This window comes from Cetorhinus maximus, chromosome 6 (genome assembly GCF_964194155.1).
Source record: "Cetorhinus maximus chromosome 6, sCetMax3.hap1.1, whole genome shotgun sequence".
Lineage (NCBI taxonomy): Eukaryota > Metazoa > Chordata > Chondrichthyes > Lamniformes > Cetorhinidae > Cetorhinus > Cetorhinus maximus.
The window spans coordinates 40,245,952-40,270,154 of NC_135884.1; the positions used below are offsets into that span (position 1 = coordinate 40,245,952).

Here is a 24,203-nt window from a genome sequence, read left to right on the forward strand (position 1 = left end):
TCTGTTTAGCCGTGGCAGCAACATTAGCAAAACACAGTGCACCACACTGACACACTTCACTCTCTCTTGCATGACAAGATGCTGCACAATAAGAGGGAGCAGGAGCTAACTAGAGCAGGCACAGGCAAGGCTGTATGCCCTCGCCTCCTTGGAGGAGACAGATCATCTTCATTAAAGCGGCCTTCATGAGAGGCCACAGCCAGTAATGTGGCTGAAACAATAGAAGATGACAGTATCATCCTTCACACAGCCAGAGGGGGACTATTTGTTGTCTCCTCTCGTCCCCTTCCTTCTCCTCCTCCTCCCTCCTCTACCTGGTCTCTGGCCAACCCTTCCTGCTGTCACAGCTATGTCCCTGAACACTCCCACTCTGACAATGGTGCTGCAAGGTCATCATCCTGCACCCTCAGCCACCTTTGACCCTCCCTCCAATACCCTTGACCCTTGCCCTGACTTCGATTATCCTCAAGCCACCCACCATCAACTTGATCAATTGTCTGTCAACCTAGAGCTGCCCCCTTTTCCCTGCACCTGTCCCCCCCGTCATCCCCAATCTGCCAACCGTTATCCTCGACCCTCCCTCTACCATCCTTGCCATCAGTTACCCTTGACCATCCCAGCCTCACCAATCACCTGCCCTCAATCACCCTTGACTTCCCCTCTATCATGCTTAACCTGCCTTCAGTACAGATTGATCTTCCCTGTGTCATCCAGCTCTCTCCCTCTGTCCACTACAACCTTTCTTAGGGCTGTCATGATCCAACCTCCCTTCCATGGACAACCATGCCTCAAACTCCCTGGAAAGCTGACACATGAGCTCAGTACAACAGCTCAGCCTCCTGTCCCTGGTACAAAATGTTTCCCATACAAGAAAAGCAGCTGCGAGTCACTTGAAATCAAGCAGGAAGATGACCTCGCCTGCTGCATGCCACCTTTATAACCAGTTGTGAATCGGAAGGCAATTGTTTCTTGTTTGCTGCATACTTAATCGCAAAAGTACAATTTAATCTGATGGCCATGTGTTTTAATGAGCATGCAGGACATGCTAATGCATTAAAAATAGGTTTCCAGATCTGCTTTTATTGCACTGGCAACTTAATTCCTAACTTTAATCTCACCTTCGGGAAGCTAACATTTCGCCCCCGCACAATTAAATGCCCCTGCCCACCTCATTACCCTCTCCCAAGGGCAACATTAGGTTCCACCCATTGTTTCAGCATGCCAATGGTCTTGTTTACACATTTAATTTGGCAGCTCAGCTCACATGTGCTTGGGTTGCGCACCAGAGCCATCAGCCATGTTACCAGTGAATAGCTCTTGTTGCTTAGTAATCACCCTCTAGCTTGCCATGGTGGCTCAAATGACACAGTGGGCTGCCACAGAATGAAGGCATCATGACTGCTGCCCAGATACCGGCAATTGACCTGGATGGTTCATTGCACATGAGCACACAGCAGCTGGATGTTGAGGGAACGGTATCCCTTTCAGTTGTAATACATCTCAGAGTTGAAATGCGGCACCCACAAAGCATTCTGAGTGCAGTCAGTGGCACCCTGCAACTATGGGAAAGCCTGCGATTCACACAAAACTGTATGTTTGCTCTGCCTGCTACTCTCTGGCAATGAAATGCATTAATTTGTCTTTGAATAGAAAGCATTAGTGATCTCTCTTAAACAGCAGTGGATGGCAAACTGTGAAACGTTGCAAATATAGCCAGCTGCAGACGGGAAGGATCCAGCATATCGAAATGTGTGATCATGGTCACCTTCATACCCACAAGCAATGCTGTCCTCACCCTGCTCTGAGGTTGGAGCTATGACTCCAGCAGGTGGCAGATTTCAGTTAGGACATCCTTAATGAAGCAGAAACATCTGCCACATTGTTCCTTGCTAGGTTCAGGTAGGAGAATTGCTCCCCGAAAACCTTGGGAGGATATGGTCGTCTGCACAGAGCTCTTCTCTCCCCCTTCTCCTCTTCCCTCTTCTAGCAGCTTGTCCTGTTCTGTGTGCCCTTTGTCTATTCTCCCAGTCATGCTGTATTCCAAGGGGAATGCCTACAACTGCACCCATGTCTAAAGCAACCGTTTTTTACAGAAGCCTTGCTGTCAGAACAAAGATCTTCAGCACCTACCAAGTCACTCCCTGTGGACTTCAGTAACTTCAAGAAACTCTAGAAAGTGCCAAATACTTCTACAATCATAGCAACATAGAATATAAATCAATCAGCAACTAACCTGAAAAAAGTTGCTGATCCCTTTAAATAGCTTGTTGGGTGGTTGGGTGGTGGTTGGGGGATTCTTCCTGCTGTTGAACATGTGTTAAATTATGCATGTTTAAGAGACGGCATTATCTGGAGTATTGGGCTTCAAAATGGCAGAGCCAGTGTCAAATCAGCATTGGAAGATGATTGGTGTCATGATCTGCCTATTCTGCGTACTGCCAGACGATACTACGAGTGCACCTACTCTATACCCAACATGGTGTTCAGCACTCCTTGCACCAGAAATATGAATAGGCAGCATGGACACCATTTTGGTTCTCTAAGGCCACTGATGGCACCAAAAAACAGGCGCTATGCATCTGAATTTTGTGCCATTTTGAATTCTAATTCTGTGCACAAGCATACATGCATTTTACTATTCCCAAATATGTACTCATAAATAAGGAACAGAAAATTTGGTCCAATGTCTTCAATTGTTAACAGTATGATTTGAGAGCCAGGTTCCTTCGCAAAAGGAAAACAAGTCAGGACTTGCCTTGTGGTTTTTGACTCTTTGTACTGAGCTACAGCTAATTAATGCTTTGCATTTTGTCACAATAAATCTTTCAGACACTTAAGTTGATTATTAAGTTTACAGTAGCTTTACTTCTTCTGCACAGACTGGCAAGTGGTTGGTTACTAAAACTCTGATTTATTTCATATTTGCAGTTCCAGAACATTGGTTGAGAAGCAACTGTCTCCTGTGAAGGGTGAGCATGTGGGAATACATCCAGTCTCACTTCAGGCAAACTGGCTTTCTTCTAAACACCAAATTATTTGCATCCTAAAGTTTAACCTGCTCAACAAGTAACATTCTAGATCCATATCATTCAGCCATGGTTTAATCAGCACTCTCAATGCCTCCAGTTGTACTGGAACTATAAAAGATCATAGATTTGTGCATCATTGAAGCCATTTTATTTTGATTTTTTTTGCCTTTTTATTAACTTCAATTCTTTAACTAATTAATCTGTAATCATAATATAAAGGGGATATATTGTAAGATCCATCGTATGAGACTACAATTCATCCTTGACTTTGTTATGTCAGACCAACCTATTTGTGTTATATATTGAAATCGCTAGAGTTTTAGAGTGCATTCTTTATCATTCAGAGAGTTCAGATGGGATATTCTGTGATTGTTCAATAGTGGCATTAAACACATGGCAATTTCCAGAAAATGTACCTTCCAGCAACAAGAATATAATAACATTAAGAGACAAGTCCCCACGATCTTTGACATTAAACTAAGAAAAATTGCATGTGATCTTAAATAGAGGAAAGATTTCTAAAAGATGTGCTGCCTTAAGGCATGGTTCTGACATTTTAAAATAAACAAACACAATAATATAGACAGTTTGCTGTTTGTGTACTGTATTAGTGCCTTTTCCAAGTCTATTCAATTAGGTTCTAATTTAACATGAGACAAGTTTAGCAAGGAAGTGATACCCCTGGTGTTGAACTAATGTGAAGAAAACCTTTTCCATCTCTAACCTTCTCCAGTTCTGACAGGAGGTCTTCGACATGAAACATGAACTCTGCCTCCCACCACAGATGCTGCATGATCTGCTGAGTGTTTCCAGCATTATATTTTTATTTCAAATTCCCAGCATCCATAGTATTTCACTTTTGTTAAAAAAAATGTTTACAGTAAATGGAAAGCACTTCTTAAATGTTATTGAATCTTAAATCTTCTGAGATGTAAATCATTGAGAAATTACACATTCTTCCACAGAATTTCCTTCAGTCAGGGAAAAGAAAGATTCACTGTAAAACTCATTGCTCACTGCAAATCTTCCTTAAAGATCATTGTGTTTTTACTTGTCAAGAGCTATACAAGTATTTACTTTGCCAACATTTGCAGTGGTTTGGTGGAGTAGGCTCTCAGTATGTTTGTGCATGAAAGCCACTATGGCAGGCTTGGAGATAGTACACTCCTGTTCCTTCTGGCACCAGAGAAAAGTAACTTGGAAAGCGTTTTGTAGTTTGTTTTTGGAACGATTGTTGGTTAGACTGCACGAGATCTGGTATAACTAAGCAGAGCTTAGTTGTACCCAAATTTTGCACCGAGGTGCTACAGTCCCCATTTTTATAGTAAAGCATCCTTATGGCTGCTTCAAGTGAGTTAGTTACTCGCCTATTTAAAGGTCCATCTGAATACATCACCAGGAGAGTCACGGGCGATAATGTTCCCACCCCTGATATTACATTTCAGGCTGCCTGATGTTCAGGTTTAAGGCAGACAGCCACGTATTAAATTTCTTTCCCAAGGACATTAGCAGCAAATCCAAGAATGCAGCAAAGCTGAGAAGAGATAAAAACAGGATTGGATCATGTTAGGAAATAGAGATAGTTTAAATAAGTTATATTGGTATTTGTGGGTGTTAGGAATGAGTTTAGCTTTACTGTTTAAGTTTGATTTGTATTTCTGTATCTGTGTGTTAAGAGAAAGTCAGGTTGAGTTTTAATTTCACTTTAAAAGGTGCCTGAATTTCTAATGAGGTTTTACAACTATAAGAGAAGTTAAGCAAACACAAGAGTAGAAAAACTGGCTGTTGCCTAGCAACAAGAGTCCAGCGAGGTATGTCCCTCCCATAGGCACACACACAAGAAACTAGAAACAGCAGTTTTTGAGTTCAGTTTTGCAGACAGCTGCCAGGCAGAAGCAACTTGGAAGGGGCAGATAGCCAGTCCCAAGCTAAAGTTGATTGAAAGTAGCTGCCAGAGAGAAAATGGAGCAAAGGGGATAGATAGCAAGTCCCAAGCTAAATAAAAGGCCCCCAAACCAGGGGAGTGGAACAGGAGAAAGCCCCAAGAAGACCTTCTAGTCAAAGGAAAGACAGGAACCTGGGAAAGATCCTGTTCTGTGGAGGCGAAAGTAAGGAACAGAGAGGAAGGCCCCAAGCTTCAAGCTTAAAGGAAGCAGATTTAAAGCGAGAGGCCAGAATGTAGAAAGAGACAACTGAAGGCCTATAACTTTTGCTATGGGCATGTGAAGCAATGGTTTACTATTGACAACTGAGTGGGTGAGAAACAAAAAATTAGCTAAAGCTAAGGACTGGAAAATACAATGGGCTGAAGTGAGTTGGTACTTGAAGCTGAGTGATCAGGATTTCGACAAAGTTAGAACTTGGAACAGTGACTGGAAGCTACAAAATACAGTGTATGGAGTGTTACACCCATTGTAATGGTATACAAAAGACCACTGTACAAGAATGCACTTACAAAAAGAAAGTTAGTAGGGTAAACCATGGCTGACTGCTTTTGTTTGGCATTGCTCCCTTTATTATTTTCAACACATTTTCATGTCATAACATTGAATTATGTTTGCTTTCCTCAATTGTTGCCCATGGACCATCAATTATGAGAAGTTAGCTGGGCACATTAGAATACAGTTAGGCTTGCTGAATACAAGACATAACTTATCAAAATATTAGGTTATACATTAAAGGTCACTGTACCTAAACATTATCAGTAGATAGCATATTCAATAACTTATTTTTTGCAGATAATGACTTCCGTAAAGACTAAAAATTCTAGTCTTTTTAATTATTTGCAGCGCTAAGAAAATGCACAGACCTGGAGAAATCTGTTGCAACAATTGCTGTAATATTTAATAATCACACTGGCCCAGATGGAAAACTCAGTAAAGCTCAGGCTAAAGATTTACTTTTGGCCCAATTTCAGAGTTTCATAAAGGTAAGAACTTGTATGAAATGGTTCCACTGACAACGTATTATATTGTAATGTCTCTCTGTTTCAAAGATAATGTTTATTAGTAACAAACTCATTTTATTAAACAGGTTGACTGCAAATCTTTAAGCTGATTGTTCCTTTTAATAACAATTCAGTAATCAGATAATTGCAAACGTACGCTGACAAAAATAAAGGGTGGAATCTTCCACCCTGGAGTATAAGCTTGGTGGGCGGAGCAGAAAGGAGAGTGATTTCCACTTGGGGGCAAGATGGCTGACCTTCTGTGATTTTGCACTGGTCAGCTCATTATATATGCATGTGCGAGGAGCACGGTGAATCTTGCAGTGGGGCAGGCAGGAAGTCGCCATCCCTGCCCTTAACTCATGAGGTCGAAGATCCTGGCGCCATATTTAAAGGGCACTCAGACAGCCATTCGCTCGCTCCAAGCCAGCAGCATCAGTCTGGCTGTTGTTCTAGAGGGGGAGACCTACTTCAGATACCAGAATATCACAGAGCAAGCAACGTGTGGCCCCATGGTTCAGCAATGCCTCCCTGCAGGTTCCCCTCCACGCTGTCCAGGAGAGGGCCTGTTTCCCAGGGATGACAGCAGGAGGCCCTATAATGTGCCCAATGCGGCCTGGGCAGAGGTCGTAGAGGAGGTTGGCGCCTGTGGGTATTTTCAGTGCAGAAAAAGGATGAACGATCTCCTGAACTCTGCCAGGGTAAGTGGCACAGTCTACTCACAGCTAAGGTACACTCATAAGGGCAACAGGTGGCCTAAGTGTGCGAGTGTGCAGGGATGCTAGACAGGGGTTTGGGTTACAGGACTCAGCAGCAGAAGGGACATGTACACTGAATGTGTGGCAGCCACTTCATACTCTCAATGTTCTATCAGTTGCAGGACATCCTGCTTGTTAATCGCTTACTGGGAAGGGCGCAGGAGCTGCCATAGGCTTGCATGCTCCCAACAACCAATCCTTCGGTCTGTGTGCAGGACTAAAATGCTCACAACAGGAAGGTGTGGGCCCAGACCGGTGGCGGATTGCCCGATATTCAAATCCTCACCCCATTCGAGGAGGAGGCGGCAGAGCTAGCCGGAGAGAACCAGATCCACACCTGTGCTGAGGGCGAGACAGGACTCTCCCAGGAAGCCAGGGAGGATGTGTCCAGTCGACAGTTGTCAGATGCACTGACAGAGTGAGACATTGCTTTAATAAAGGATCCTGCTTTTCTCTTCTGCACTCCAGACGCCAACAAGAAAAAGAGGGAGAGGAAAAGGAGGCAGACCACCACCAGCTCCATTTCCAACTCCACCTCCATCTCCATCACCACTTCTGAGGAACGTGCCTCAGAAGCCTCAGAAGATGCACCCTCCACCAGCACAGATACATTCACCTCGATGGGTGCATATTCTAAATTAGGCCCAGAGTCACAGTCTGGTGAGCACATCACTGACACGGGTCCACAGCTGGTGGAAGAAGTGACAGCCGAGGTCTCTGACACTTGGCGAACTGTTGGAGACCAGGCCCCTGCTCAGCTCCATACAGATGACGAGCCTCTGGAGCCAGCCCTAAGGGACCTGATGGAGATGCAGAGGCAGACAGGGAACATCAGGTAGAGATGTCAGAGGCCATGCACAGACTGGACCAAAGGCTGGAGGAGTCCATCCACATTCTGTCTGCTGCTGTGGCTCCAGCTTGCAGGCGCATGGCTGCCTCCATGGAAGTGGTAACAACCACCCTGGAAATTCAGGTCCAGCAGAACACACAGTGGCTGCTGGATATGCGCTCAAACCTCCATCACTCTAGCCGTTTGTACATTGCAGCAGTAGCTAGGCAAGAGGGGGATGAGGCACCCCAACCTCCCTTTAGGTGACCCATCTCCTCAAGGAGTCAGGGATGTGCAATTGGGTATCCACAGAAAGGAGGAATGCCAGCCAGGTGCCCGGGGTTTCATCCCAGGACACCCCAAGGGTGCCCTGCCGCTCCAGCTCTCCTCTGTCAGTGCCCCTACCACTTCCAGCAGGTCAGGACGAGGAGGGTGCACCTCCGCCTTGGCAAGAGAACCTGGGCAGGCCAGGGCGCTCTAGGCCTTGGGCAACCAGAGGACACTAGCCAAAGTCATCACAGTCAAAAGGGCATAGCAGTCAGCAGGCTGCCTCCACCTCAGCTGTCGGGGTTGTATCTAGGCATAGCAACAGAAAGAGAAAGGTAAAGAAGATTTGAAGGCACACAGATTGCCCAGGTGTCCAACTATTGTGCACTTGCAAATGTAAATTAAGTTACACTGTTTGGAAGTTTCTTGGATTCTCATCTTGCTGCTAGTTGCTTTAATGGTCATGAGCATTTAAGGGCATAGAACTTTGGCTCCCATCAGAGTCCAATAACGTCCTCCTACAGAGCTACTTCTCTCACACTGTCACATTCTCAGCACTGAATATTTCGACGTGAGGATGTTTAAGCGCATGCCATCACTGTGAGTGTGCGGCCTGGCCATGCATCATACAATCCACTCCTTGCAGCTCATCAGGTTCTGAGCTAATGATGTCTGCGCAGAGTGCAGTAAAATCATTGCATCTCCTGCTGCTGTTGCCCTGATGTGAGATGTGAGGTGGATGCAAAGGGTCTTCAAGTGGAGTTAAACAGGCTATGTGAGTAACAAAAAACACTGCAGTGTGAGGTTCAACAGAATGAAGATCTCCACTATGGTCTGAACAATAGAAAACCAGAGGCTGCCTAGATGTTAGCAGAATGATGGGGTGTGCACGTCCAAATGTTCTTGTCTGTCCTTGTTCAAATGTAGTATTAAGCTAACATGTAGGTGAAGGCTGCCAGTAAGAGGGCAACAGGCAGGTTGGCCTTGAGTGTAAGAGGGAATGAGTGTAATATTAAAGAGGTGTGTGTGCAGTTGACTGCAGCCTTTGTGAGACCTCACGTAGAGAATTGTTTGCTCTGCTTGTTTCGTTATCGAGGGTTGGAATAGATCTCACATAAAGGGATTGCAACCAAAGTGCACCAGGCTTCATTGAAGGACCAGGTCATTATCCCGAGGTGAGAGCAAGTAGAACGGGTCAGTGTGGTGGACCATGCAGAGAGGCTAACTATGTGGAGCATCAAGAGCCCTTCCAGGTCTCTGCAGAATTCATGCAGGAAAGATGTTTTACTTGGCTGGGGTCTCCAGAATGGCAAAACACAGTCTCACAGTAATACTGGGCCACCTCCTGCAAATGGAGAGTAGTGAATGGTTGGATCTCCACACCACATAATGTAGTTGAGGCACTGTCATTGAGTGAACTGCAAAGTTGCTTCGACACTTTTTGTGATGATAAAGATGTCAATGGGTATGGGGTTACTGCGGGTGATTGGCAATCGGGGACCAGTTACAGGAGCTTCCCTAATCAAGGTATGTGGGAGAGCAATCTGAAGGGGCCAAATAGTCTACTCATGCTGTTCTTCCCTGTGTACCCATGTGTCTGGTTCTGCCTGAAAGAACTCTCTGCAAGGGCTACTCCCCGGCAGGAGCAGGTATGAGAGTGACATGAGGGCATCCCTGCTGAGATAAGAATTCATGTTGCTTTCAATGTGCCACCTGTACAGACTTTGAGAGAACATGGGAAACATTTGATTTCTACTTACAGGTGCCCAAGGCTGTGGGATAGCAGAGTGCTGTGTATGTTCTGATACGTGCATTTAGTCCAAGGGAGCTGTATATTAGCACAGTTTGGTGAATGCAAAGCATCACACCACCAGCAGGATTGATGTTAAGTAGTGCAATTTAATTGAGCAGTCGTAAATCAGGGTACATGAGAGTAAACTGTAATGTGTGGTACAAATGAGGAACAACAGCCTGCCAGCCAACAGAGGATTGAAAACCAAATAGTAAAGGTTAAGTATTGGCAGCAGCTCACTCTACCTGGAATCTGTTAGCTATTAGATTGTCACAGGCCTGTCTGCTGCATCGTACCCTTACAATGGCCTCTGCATGTACTTCCACAACATCCTGGCCCTCGTCATCACCTCGCCTTCCCCATCCTCATCATTGGAAGAGACACCTCGGTCCTCCATGTCTCCCTCAAAGACATCCCCACCTTGGTTGCAGGAGGCTGTGTGAGGCACAGCAGACAACAATGATCTGGAGCACTCTCTGTGGGGAATATTGGCGTGCTCTGCCTGAGCGATCCAAACATCTAAACCTCATTTTAGGCCTATCGTCTGTTCAATGGTGCTCCTTGTGGCGGCATGTGAGGCACTCCCTAGGGGCACTCTGTGAATGGCAAATTGGCATCATCAGCCAGGTATTCTGGGGTACCCTCTCGCCCCCAAGGAGCCAACCCTGCAATCGCTGAGTTCCTTCAAAAATTTATGGCACCTCGGAGTGCACACACATGCAGGATTTGTCTGGTATGATCACAAATAAGCTGCACATTCAAAGAGTGAAAAGCTTTCCTGTTGATGAATGTGACTGGCTGATGCCAGGAAGCTTTCAATGCCACATGTGTGCAGTCAATAGCCCCCTTGCACTTGCGATAATCCTGTGATTGCTGCAAATCGCAGCGCTCTGACTGCCCGGCTTTCGGGATTCAGGCGGAATTAGACAAATTGGTGCACTCTCCTGAAAAAAGCATCTGTCACCTCCCGGCTGCACTTGCATGTTGCTGACTGGGAAATGCCCCACAGATCCCCAGTGGAGCCCTGGAGGGAGCCACTGGCAAAGAAGTTTAAGGTGGCAGTGACCTTTAATGCCACCAGCCTGAGATTGCCTCCAAGCACTTGTGGATGCAGCTCTTTATGGAGCAGCTGGCACGTGTGATCAACCACATTCTGGAACATCCTAAGGTGCCTCCGACACCTCGTTCATCTGCAGGCAGCTGCACCACCTGCGATATGCCTGAGTTCAGCATCGCGCTGGTCCCTGATCTGCAGCATCCTAACTTTCTTGAGCCTCGGCTGCTTCTTGCTGCTCAGGCCGTTGCTCCTCCTAGCCTTGGGTAGGCTAGGGATCCTAATTGCAATGACCACCGGGTCCAATGGTGACCCGACGGCCTGTTTTAATAAGTAGCTGCAGCCTTTCAAAGGCTGTGAATCATGGCCAGTGGAAGGGCTCCCCAGAGCGCTGCTACTGAGCAGGCCAGGCAGGAGGGTAGTGGGGGCACAGTGCACTGGATCCTCCTAATCCGGACTAGGGAAAGTAGAAAGGCAGGGTTAACTGGAGCCTGCACCATCTATGCCTGAGTGGATCTGTGCACAAGCTGTAGTGATCCATCTAGTCAGCATATTCTTTATAGATTCACCTCCATTGCTGAGCCTTTAAGCCAATAGTAAGCCCTGTACCTGGCATCTGTTTAGACATGGTCTCCGCACCCCACCGCTTCATGGTGAAGGACATCCTGGAGGACCACAGATGAGTGTTCCTCCCATTCATACCTGAATGTAGAAACATAAAAAACATTAAAAAATAGAAGCAAGAGTAGGTCATTCAGCCCTTCGAGTTTGCTCTGTCATTCAATACGATGATGGCTGATCCTTTATCTCAATGCTGTACTGCCGCGCTCTCCCCAAACCCCTTGATGCTTTTAGAGTCTAGAAATCTATCCATTTCCTTCTTAAATATATTCAGTGACTTGGCTTCCACAGCCCTCTGTGGTAGAGAATTCCACAGGTTCACCACCCTCTGAGTGAAGAAGTTTCTCCTTATCTCAGTTCTAAATGGCCTACCCCATATCCAGAGATTGTGAACACCCCAGCCAGAAGAAACATCATCCCTCCATCCAGTCTGTCCAACCATATCAGAATTTTATACGTTTCAATGAGATCCCCTCTCATTCTTCTAAACCCCAGTGAATACAGGCCTAGTCGGCCCAGTCTCCCCTCATACGACAATCCTCCCATCCCGGGAATCAGTCTGGCGAACCTTCGCTGCACTCCCTCTATGGCAAGTATATCCTTTCTTAGGTAAGGAGACCACAACTGCACACAATACTCCAGATGTGGTCTCACCAAGGCCCTGTGCAGCTCCAGTAAGACATCCTTGCTCCTATACTCAATTCTTCTTGCAATGAAGGCCAACATAACTTCTTAACTGCTTGCTGCACCTGCATGCTTGCTTTCAGTGATTGGTGTACAAGGACACCCAGGTCCCTTTGTACATCAACATTTCCCAATCTGTCACCATTTATATAATACTCTGCCAGTCTGTTTTTCCTACCAAAGTGGATAACTTCACACTAATCCACGGTATACTGTAATTGCCATGTAATTGCCCACTCACTCAACTTGTCTAAATTGCCTTGAAGCCTCTTAACATCCTTCTCACCATTCACATTCCCACCTAGTTGGGTGCTGTCAACAAACTTGGAAATATTATATTTGGTTCCCTCATCCAAATCATCGATATATATTGTGAATAGTTGGGGCCAAAGCACTGATCCCTGCAGTAACACATTAGTCACTGCTTGCCATTCCAAAAAAAACCCATATATTCCTACTTTCTGTTTCCTGTCTGCTAACCAATTCTTAATCCATGGAGACATTGCACATTTCTGGGGAAATGAGAGCCATGAGTGAGAACCCTCCCTCAGACACTATTCAGCTTCCCTCCATTAGCCACAAGATTCTATAGAGATGCCATTGCCTTGGTATCATAGGAAGACTTAACACATAAGCCCTTGTCAACCATGACCATTTGCCAGGAGAATGGAGTTTTGGATTTGGGACTTTGTTGCTTTGTCCTGCTTGGGGACTCCATGCCTCTTGGAGGTATCCACCTGCGTCTCTCCCTCCCTCCCTGCCTCTGACAGGGACAGATGCCAATCAGCGCACAATGTAAAGCATCTCCAGACCTTGATGGGCTCTTACTGGAATGTGATCTATTGGTCATGGAGTAATGCTTGTTTATTGGGTGCTGGAACCTCGAGATGAGAACTCAGTTCAGCCTGGGTCTCCATAGAGTGGAATAATAATTAATAAGGTGTCCTTTGACTCGGCCCAGAAAATAAAGCATTAACTCCTCCCACCCAAAAAGAGATTCCTCCCACATCGAATACTTGGGAGGTTTTGCAAACTATGCCACAACCTTGATAGCTTCAAGATGGTGCATGTGAGGTTTGCCAAGCTCCCTCCATCACCCTGCACAATCATTCCTCTCCCTCCTGTAACCCGTCAACCTCCCCCCGTTACCCTGGAATGTGGACATTCCTGCTCTCCCCCCAAGTCCATAACTGTCAACCCCTCCCGCCCGTGAGGCCAGCTGTACCCTGATCTTCTGCGACCCCCTCCATGAGACTATCCGCAACCCGCCTATGATCCTATAACTTCTACCCTACTCAATATAACTCCCCCCTCTGATTGTCACTGTACCCTCTGCCTGCCAAAACAGTCAGTTAAACCCTTAGGACCAAACTCTAGATATCACCAACCCCTGCCCTTTCAACCCATCCCTTGCTCATTGCCCAGAAAGCCCATTCACCGCCCTACAATGGGACCAAGGCATGCCTGTCGAGCTTACCCCACTAACATGCCTGGGCAGGTGGCTTCCTTCCTCAGACACCCTCCTGCCCTTCCCCGCTGACCCTGCTTCCCCTGCCCAGCCTCCGCTCCACCCTCCCCCGCAGACCCTGCACCCTTTGACCAGCCTCCATGCAGCTTGGACTGCCGGCTTCCGATTCCAGCTGATAGGCTGGCATTGACAAGCAGTCCCTAAGCAGGACAAAGCAGTAACTGCTCTCTCCAAAGTCCAGGAAGGAATCTACCTCACCAGCTGCATGCCACTCATAGGCAGTTATGAATCTGAACACACAAACTTCCCACTTGCGGAGAACATAATTTGGAGGGGGCACTTAATTCTGGCGAGCTGGGCTTTTGATGAGCATGGATGACATGTGGGTGCATGCAAAAGGGCTTCCCGACATTGTTCGTCAGGAAGCTCGAACTGCCTTTAAAATTCCGAGAACTTAATTGCAAAAGTTCATTGTGCCGTCAGGAAACAGATGTTTTTACCTCCCGCTAAATTAAATCCTCCCACCTACCAAGCTTCCCACTCTAGATGGAAGATTCTGCTCACAGTGTTCATAATACTTAGGCTTCTTGGATTCTTCAATTCGATCAGAGCGGATAAGGATTTTAAAAAGTTTACTCATAGGAATGATGGCCCAGCTTAACTTGGTATATTGTTACAATCATTTGTGGCTCAGTCTCCAGGCAGTTTATTTCAGGGAGGTGTAAAGCCAGGCAATTTAAGCAAAAACACGCTTTGTGATTTATTCAGCTACACGTCTGATTGGTAACTTTTTCAATGTGCTTGGTCCTGGTTATTGTTTGCGGGGATACTTGTAAACGTGCCTTTTTCGAATAAGAATTTGAGTGGGAGCCTTCGGAGAAACTGGTTTATAGATGGAATATGATAGTCCCAATAACTTCTGTAGTTGATAAGGAAAGGATTGTTTATCTTTTTAAACCATAACTATATTTGCAGTTTTAGAGCTTTATTGCAAATCATTCATTATTTTTCACTATTTGAAGAGGGAGCAAAATTTGAAACTACTGCCAATATATATGATGGATAGAACTTGCTGCGCATTCGCACCAAGAGACATGTCTAATTGCGGCATAGAGCAAATGCTGCCAGGGGTTTGTCACAATGGGATATGCTGGCTGCTGGACCACGAGACAATGCTTTGCTAATGGCTGTGGAACTCACCACCACTCATTACCTTTACACTAAGGGCTCCTTCCAGGCTGCTACAGAGGACATTGGTGTACACCTTGCAACAAACAGTCACCAATGCCCTCTCCCCCACAGCAAACCAGTACATTACTTTCCTGATGGATATCTATAGCTAGAGTAAGATCACATACTTTGATTTGCAGCAGTCCCTTACATCCAGGACAGAACAGACTGCATGCAAAAGATCATGCATGTTATCTCCAGGACAAGAAAGCACATAACACCAGGGTGCTTATGGGGCTGGAGCCACAAGCACAGGAAATCTGAGGCCTCTCCAGAGCTTCAAGGCCAGGACTTATGTGTGAACAGGTCTTTAGCTAATACTTGTCAAATGTTGGCCAAAGTATTTCTTGGGCCTAACAATGGGAATAGAACCACTTGTTTCACACAAGCAGCCATATCATGTATTCGAAGACTGACCTGGAGGTTCAGCACAGGGCCAAAAGTACGGAGGAAGTCAGTTCCAGCCTGCGTGTGGAAGTCCTTCCTTTTCACATTGGTTTATCTTCTGGTGCCTTGACAGGTACATGCATGCAGCCTGTTCTGTCCTGGATGTAAGGGACTGCTGCAAATCAAAGAACGTGATCTTACTCTAGCTTTAGATATCCATCAGGAAAGTGATGTACTGGTTTGCTGTGGGGGAGAGGGCATTGGTGAATGTTTGTTGCAGGGTGTACACCAATGTCCTCTGTAGCAGCCTGGAAGGAGCCCTTAGTGAAAAGGTAATGAGTGGTGGTGAGTTCCACAGCCATTAGCAAAGCATTGTCTTGTGGTCCAGCAGCCAGCATATCCCATTGTGACAAACCCCTGGCAGCATTTTTTCTGGTGAAGTACAGCTTTCTCATGCACTGCTCTTCAGGAGTATCAAAGGAAGTAAAAATATCGGCTTATAGAGCCTGAGGGCTGGGTAATGTCTTCTACAAACAGTCCCGCTCACCTGCTGTCTTCTAACAGGTCTCCCAGCAACTTGCTTGGTTGTTGATGCTGCAGATGTCGCACCACATCCTCTTCCTCCAACTATTGATCCATCTAAACAATACCCATAGCGAGCAGTGGGTGTTTAATGGGGTAGGTGAGGGAACAAGAGTCAAAAAGAAACAATTCATAAGTTCAGAATTGCCTTAGAAATTCATTGCTTGAAATGGTATTCAGATCCTAATGACTTAAGGTAAATGTCCCTTCAAATTAACCCTTCAGGTATCTAAAGCCTTTAACCCATTGAGTTTTCCCATTATCTCCACACAGGAAGATTTCCTCCATGCATGGGGTGGAGTGAAATTCTAAACCTGTTCTTTTCAAATGTGTTTATGATTTTACTACAGCTGGAGCACAGAGAAAAAATTTATCTCCCTATTTTCGTATCTCACTCATTGCTCTCATCTCAAATTCTACCATCCTTAACGATTCCTCCTTCTGAAAGAAATAATTATTTTATTCAATTTGAGATATGAGCTAGACATTCACTAATTCAGACCTCTGAACTAATCATGCTTTTAAAATGCAAAATCATTGGTCATGTTTAATATAATATATAGACACTGAATATATAAGAACATAAGCAAGCATGAAATGAGAAATGATCATTCAGCAAATCAAACCTTCCTTCCATAAATCATGTACAATTTACAATAGACTGTATCTTCTGAGAAAAATAAAATCTGCTTATGTGCTTCTGGACCCCTATGCAAAAGCTGCAGAATATTAATATCCTCACATTTCCACTATTAAACCGTGGCTGGACGTCCTCTTCAGATAAAATTGGTCCTCTAAATATTGAGGCCCCTGAGATATCACTTTATTTTCTACAAATAAGATTGCTGAACAACTGCAAGTGATATAGTCACAAAATGAAGAATGGCTTGGCTCATGAGTGGAATAAAAACCATATCATACAAACACTCATTAAGAATTCCCTTTTTAATATATGCAAAACAAAGCATAACTAAAAAATTCACTATCAATAATTTTAATGTAATACTTGTGACATCAATATACAAGATACATGTACTTATGTCTGAGGACTTTGTGTATTTTCACTTATTTGAATCTATAATAAAATAAAACACATCATAAACTACCCTCTCACCCAGAATATTAAAGCTACATGTTTAAAAAACTACAAATTGTGAGTTGTAATCAATAGCTTAGAGACTGAGGCTCGCATCATCTGTGTATTTTCTCCCTTGATTTATAATATGACCTGAGGCTGCAATTAGCTTAAATCTCAATCTTTTCTGAAATGCTGGCTGTCATTCAAATTATTGTTAGTTGTCAATTCAAAAACAAAAACCGAATAACCAAAGAGGAACAAGGAGTATAGGCACTGACCTACAATTATGTTGGGAACGACTATAGCCCACACTTGCAATCTAGTCAAAAGCTCTTCAAAGCAATTAAATGATTCAAAATCAAGAATGAATCCAATTATAAACTTTTCAAGACTTTTATTAAAACCGCAGGAGAAATGAGGTTATCCATATCGCTGATGGTGCAATTAATTGCATTTACCCAACAGCGACACAATTGAAAATAATATCAATTCAGACAATGAACAATTGATTGGCCTCTTTAAAACATATAATTTTTCAGTTGCTATGTTTACTGAAAACCATGTCATAATGCAACTTTCTCAAAATGTAGTTTTACTTTTGCGAAGTTATTTTATTTCTTAACAACTGAAAGGATCTGTTTTCATTATTCGTCATATTTTCTGGAACATCAACTGGTGTAATGATATTTTCTGAGACCTGGGGCAGAATTTTACATCCCGCGGGCGGGCGTGTGCCAGACCCGATCGGGCGTAAAATAGCATGCGATGACATCAGGCGAACGTCCCAACATCATCGCGCACTTGCACGATATTTCGGTCGGTGGAAGCGCACGAGAGTAGGCAGCACGCCCACCAACAATCAAGAGGCATATTAAGGCCATTAATGTAGTATTGACCTGGATTTTTCACCGCCTGTCCAACATTACGGTTAGCGGGCGGGCGAATCGACCAGGTGGCCTCTGAACTTTTTGAGGAAGCCTCATCCAAGGGAGGGGTAAGCTTTCTGATATTAATCTTTAAAAAATAAAAATGTTTTGGGCACAATTTTTATCATCAATGTGTTTAGCTGAGTGATTCTTATGGGTGGAAATTTTTTTTTGGAATTTAATAACATTTATTTTTGGCTTTAAAATTCTTCAGCTCCCTGAGGCAGCTCCCTGCCTCCAGGAAGCTTTCTGTGAGCGCTCCCCAGCGCCCGCGCTGACTTCAGTGTTCACCCTCCTCCCACCCCAGCCCCGGCAGTGCTGGGCCTTTCAGTGCATGTTTCACACTGACTGGCCATTAATTGGCCAGCAAGCGTGAAATCGCAGTTGGGGGGCCGATCGTGGGCCTGTTTCACGGCCGTTCCCGGGCCTGTCCATCGCACCCGCCCGACAACCCGAAAATCCTGCCACTGTATTCCCAGCTTCAACATTCACTTGAATGTGAACTTGCAATCCAACAACAATTTTTACATTGCACAAAAGCCAGGAATCCATATGTATGACAAAACGATCTCTGATCTTGACAAGCAAGAATAGATTGTTAAGATGTTTTGGTCTCATTGATAAGTTTAATAATGTCAAATATGAACTAGGAGTTGAGCCATAGAAATGCCAAAAAGTAATCAAAGTCTAATTCAAACTATATAATTGTGTTTCAAGGATTTGGCTTCAGTTCACTTTATGTCAGACATCCGAATGAAGTGGGATCACGTGCAGAGGGACCTTTATCAATACAAACATAGCTTGGCAATTAAAAATTTTGGTGCTATAGTGCATAGAACAGAGGATTTCAGCAAAGGTCTGTGAACTTGCAGTGCAAATACTGCAGCATGTCTCACTCTTTAGGAACGTGGCATTTTCTCATCATGTTACTTAACTCAGTGATGAAGTTGAGCGATTGCTCATCTCAGCATCTAACATTCTGACATTATTGCATTTTTTTTGAACAGCACCACCACAAAATTGTGCACTGGAACTGCGAAATGGCTCTGACTGTCCCTAATTTAAGTACCTTCACATAGGTTAAATAAGCTTAACATTCTTCCATAGAGCTGTTAAATAAATGTTGACCAATATAATTATTTTCAGACCTTAAAGTCACACCTAAAGATTTTTTTAAAAGTGGTGATGGCAAAGCCTGGGCACAGAATTCAAACAGAGTGAAATTATTTTTAAATTTTACTCATCCTTTTGTTTTCCTCAAAAAATATTTACCAATTCTGAGCTGATATGTGTTGTGCTGCTACTTTATGGAGAACTTTATCACTGAAAATGAGAAGGCAAGCTGATGCTTGCTACATCTGATGGGAAAACATTGGAGTTCATAAGTTCAAACATTAGCTTTGAACCAAGTGGCTTCAAAAGATAAATTACACCGATTCTCAACCTGAAAACTTGATGAGTGCATTATTGATAGATAAGCACTTCAAACTGGGAAAGGAAATTATGTCAGACCGAGTCCCATATCGTGGAATTCCACCTTCTACTTTTGGAATAGCTGTATAACAGTGCTGCCAGGAAAGAAGATTATATCCAAGTTAAACACACAGGCAAATTAATCTAATAACATACTTAAACTAATAAATACAGGAAGAAATTCAGGAGAAACGTCTTTACCCAGAGAGTGGTTAGAACTTACAATCACATAGAGGTGAATTGTACAGATGTAGTTAAGAGGAAGCTAAATAAGTATATGATGGAGAAAGGAATAGAAGATCATACTGATAGGGTTGGATGATGTAGAGTAATTGGAGGCTTGGGCGGAGCATAAACACCAGCATGGGTCTGTTGGAACAAACCGCCTATTTCTGTAATAAAAACAGAAAGTGCTGGAAATACTTAGTGCATCATGCAGCATCAGTGGAGAGGTCACAGACCTGAAATGTTAGCTCTACTTTTCTCTCCTAAGATGCTGCCTAACTTGCTGAGTATTTCCAGTTTTTTCTTTTTATATTTCTTATTTCCAACATCTGCAATATTTCACTTGTGCGTTGCCCTATTTCTGTGCCATTCTATGTAATGTAATTCTGTGTAACCTTAAAAGTGAAGCAAGGGGGAAGCCATTGACCACAATTCTAACGTTCTGCATGATGCAGGTCAAATTACAGCCCATGCTGCTGACATTTGCTTCACTACTTTCTCCAGATGGACATTCATCATTTGACCTAAATCTGATGGTGTGATGCCGTTTGGAGGTGCAATGGTGACCAAATGGAGGAAGGAAAAGCCTTCTTGGTGCCTAGACCAAGAGTAATATTAAAGCACCAGCAACTGAAAGTCTGATTGACCAACCTTCTTAACATGGAATGCACAGTCCCGTGAAGCAACAATAACATGGAACATTAAAAAAAAGTACAATTGCAAAAACGGAAGTCCACATATCTATAAGTTGCCTGATTCTAATATTTTTTCCAGGGACAAGAGCTGAAGCCAAAATGTAAAGAAATTATTTCTGACCTTGATGAAGATAAAGATAGAAAAATAGACTTTGAAAATTTTATGATAATGTTAACAAGCCTGACAATAGTGTCAGATCTGATGCATGAGCTGCAATGTATAACAGCTAAAATATAATTATACTTTAATTTAAACAATATAATTATAATTCAAGATGATGTTTTGTTACACATGTACTAAAGTGACTTTTGGAAGCTAAATGAGTCAATTAGAATGCAGTGTGGATAATTAAGGGCTTCTGTGTTATATTACGTGGCACAGAGCCTTCCTCAGAATTATGACAACAAATAATGATGCTTTCAATAAATGTAACGTTACTTAATCATGTGTTGTTGCCTACTGATTTTTAAATTAAAATATATACCATAATCAGAACACTACGCACTAAGATTATAAAAAGCTATTTAGCATATGAGGATCAACAACAAAAGAAAAAAATGGAATTACCTGGAAAAACTCAGCAGGTCTGGCAGCATCGGCAGAGAAGAAAAGAGTTGACGTTTCAAGTCCTCATGACCCTTCAACAGAACTGAGTAAAATTAGGAGAGGGGTGAAATATAAGCTGGTTTAAGGTCGGGGGGGGGGTGGTGGAGGTGGTAGGGGGAGAGAAGTTGGGGGGTGGGGTGGTGGTTGTAGGGACAAGCAAGCAGTGATAGGAGCAGATAATCAAAAGATGTCACAGACAAAGGAACAAAGAGGTGTTAAAGGTGGTGATATTATCTAAGAGAATGTCCTAATTAAGAATAGATGGCAGGACACTCAAGGTACAGCTCTAGTGGGGGTGGGGTGGAAAGACTGACAGGGCATTACAGGTGTAGATTTAAAAATAATGGAAATAGGTGGGAAAAGAAAAACCTATATAAATTATTAGAAAAAACAAAAGGGAGGGGGAAGAAACGGAAAGGGGGTGGGGATGGGGGAGGGGGAGTTTAAGATCTAAAGTTGTTGAATTCAATATTCAGTCCGGAAGGCTGTAAAGTGCCTAGTCGGAAGATGAGGTGCTGTTCCTCCAGTTTGCGTTGGGCTTCACTGGAACAATGCAGCAAGCCAAGGACAGACATGTGGGCAAGAGAGCAGGGTGGAGTGTTAAAATCGCAAGCGACAACCACCACCTCACCCCCCAAACTTCTCCCTGCCCCCCACCCCCACTTCCCACCCCCCCCCCACCACCCCAACCTTAAACCAGCTTATATTTCACCCCACTCCTAATTTTACTCAGTTCTGTTGAAGGGTCATGAGGACTCGAAACATCAACTCTTTTCTTCTCTGCCGATGCTGCCAGACCTGCTGAGTTTTTTCAGGTAATTCTGTTTTTGCTTTGGATTTCCAGCATCTGCAGTAGTGTTTTGTTTTTAAAAGAAAAAAATGCTTCTTTGGGAAAAAAAGTCTAATGGTTGGATTACAATGCAAGTTACAATAGCTCAACCAAAGAATCTCACTGAATATCAGACATCCTCTGAAAAATGTACATATAATTAGAATCCCAAGAACTCTGCAACATCACAGCATCATAAAAATGTTAATTCTATGGTAACTCTACAGGGCTGAGGGAAAATTTCATCATATTTTTCAAACTTCTCAACATTAAAAAGTAATGAATAATGCAGTGTTTTATTAGTTTTGAAAAATCAAACTGATTAAAGGCAATTTATAATGCCCATCTCCTTTGTGGAAAGGAACATGCTGACATTGTCCTGTGTGCCATTACATATGTAATTCCCGTCATCCAATCACTGAATGATATTGGTACTAGTTTTGGAGAAGCCTATGGTCTCACCAGCCCTACCCAAAACTGCAATTCCTTGGCCGGAATTTTACAGCCCTGTCATGGCGGGGATGGGGATGTAAAATGAGGCGAGCCATTCTAAACTCCGTTGACTGCGGCGGGAATGTAAAATCCTGCTGACATAAAATTCCGTCCCTTGTTACTAAAATACCATGTATATGATGAAAAATCAAGAAAATGTAGCCATGTAAAAGGGTAAGGAATAAATTTGTCACGCAAAATGCAGATCTGACTTATAGGCAACACATCTGTTGACACCCTTGAGTGCTTTCATATCAGATAATTGGACACTCTCTCCACTTAATAAGCTTAATTTCAAAATAGATGAGCAAACCATTTCAAATATTGGAAATCTATGTTAGAAACTAGTCCTTTCAAACTCCAGTAAGTATCTGTGAGCACTTTTAGACCTGGTTGAGAGGTACCAAAATAGCTCACACCAGGAACTAATCAGAACTTTTAATTAATAATGAAGGTAGGACTGCAAAAAAGATAAATACAACACATCATTTTTTGATAAACATATTTAACTAGATAGACATGTTATTGGTTATTATTGGTCCAGTAAGGCAGTGGTATTCAAAATGTGACCTATGGGATGAATACAATTCACAAGCTGCTTTGATCCAGCCCATTATATTTCCTTCAGTTCCCTTTTTGTGGTGTACACAAAACCAGCTTCAACACTTCCAAGCTGTTTAAAATTTCTAACCTTGTATTTTAGCCAATTCAGGGGTGACCTTTACCAAATGTGTGCTAGAAAGTAAGAATAACATTGAGCAGAAGAAGAACAGAGACAACCAGAAGCAGAAAGAGAGAGAAAGGAAGGGAACAGAAAGAGAAGCGTGGAGGGAGAATGAGGGAGTGAATAGAATAAAAGGAGATAAGGAGAGAAAGAAAGAGGTAGGGAAAGAAAAAAGAGCAAAGGAACAATAGAGAAGGTACAGAGGAAAGGAAAAGGACCAGAAGAGAAGATGACCAGAGAAGGAAGTAAAAAGATAAAAGAAAAACAAAAAGGAGAATAAAGAACCAGGTTTCCAGGAAGTTGTAGATGGGGTAAATGAAGAGGGCAATAACTGCGAGAAAAGATGCATAATAATGAAAAGCAGAAAAGTAATTGATAATTAAGGTAAACTGATTTGATTTGCTCCACTAAGAATATCTAACAGTCCCTATTCTTTCCTTACCTAACTGACAAGAACAATTACCAAAGCTCAATGTATAGGGCAGTGGGAGTAATATTTCCTGCCTCCTGAAATAACTGAGAGAAGTCATAAAGTAATCTGAAAGAACTTTGCCACAATTAGCTTTACTAGCTGCACTGCCCAGGGTCAGTAACACTCTTCTTTGAAGTAATAATTGCTCTTTCTCATCATTAGCTGTATGGTTTTAAAAGGATTAACATAGGGCTGGATTTGGTCCTAACATCACAGCGCCCGCTGGTGGGCCCATGTTAGATCCTAAACGCCTGTTCGTTGGAACCTGTTCACATGTTTGCTGTAAGTGGTAGCCGATTTGGTACTAATGATCGAGTTGAGTAGCAGACACTTCACAGGTAGAAACTCTGTGGGGAGAATTTTCTCCCTGTCAGGGAGGTTGGGCGGGAGCAGGTGCGGGCGGGCATGCAGCCGATCGCCACCCACAATCAGGTCCGCGCCGCCATTTTATGTGGGCGGGCCAATTAAGGCCCGCCCAGCATGACACACACCTGGAAGCGCTGAGCGCTCCCTGTGTGGGCAGGAGGAGTAGGCTGAGTTGGGGCTAGCGCTCTTTCGCACCTACGCGCGACAGAGCGCAGAAAACTCCCTGAGGCATAGAGCTGCCTCAGGGAGATTAGTTTGTTTTTTTTATTTTAATAAAGAAAAAAAAATCTTTTGCTAGTTAAAAAAATCACTTCGCTGATGAAGAAATACATCTTCAGCTAATATCCACTGGAACAAAGGTTCAGAAAGGACTGGATTTTTGGAGCCCACTAGAGTGGGCGAGGTGGCAGGTGGACACAGACAATTGCACAGGCGGCTGCGCGTCAGGCTCTCGATGCTGGGAAAACTGTAAGTGTTTAATTCAGCGGTGGCAGGATAACAAAACAGGAAACTCGCTAGTTAACGGCAGGAAGCTCATTGATATGCTTAATTATCCACTTGCATATAATTTAAATACAATTCGAGATGATTTAATCCTGTATCCACAATTTAGTGAAGTTCACATTCAGCATATCAATGCACTTCCTGCAGCTAGCTGTAGTATAAGG

At 43.6% G+C, this 24,203-nt stretch overlaps 1 protein-coding gene across 1 annotated transcript; it reads left to right on the forward strand.

The window, feature by feature from the left end:
• Nucleotides 1-1,394: 1,394 nt before the first annotated feature.
• Nucleotides 1,395-20,283, forward strand: LOC144681418 (sentan-like). Its single transcript, XM_078543009.1, has 3 exons — nt 1,395-1,590; nt 5,819-5,958; nt 20,125-20,283. The coding sequence occupies exons 1-3, from the start codon at nt 1,395-1,397 to the stop codon at nt 20,281-20,283; spliced, it is 495 nt and encodes a 164-aa protein (XP_078399135.1).
• Nucleotides 20,284-24,203: the final 3,920 nt, after the last annotated feature.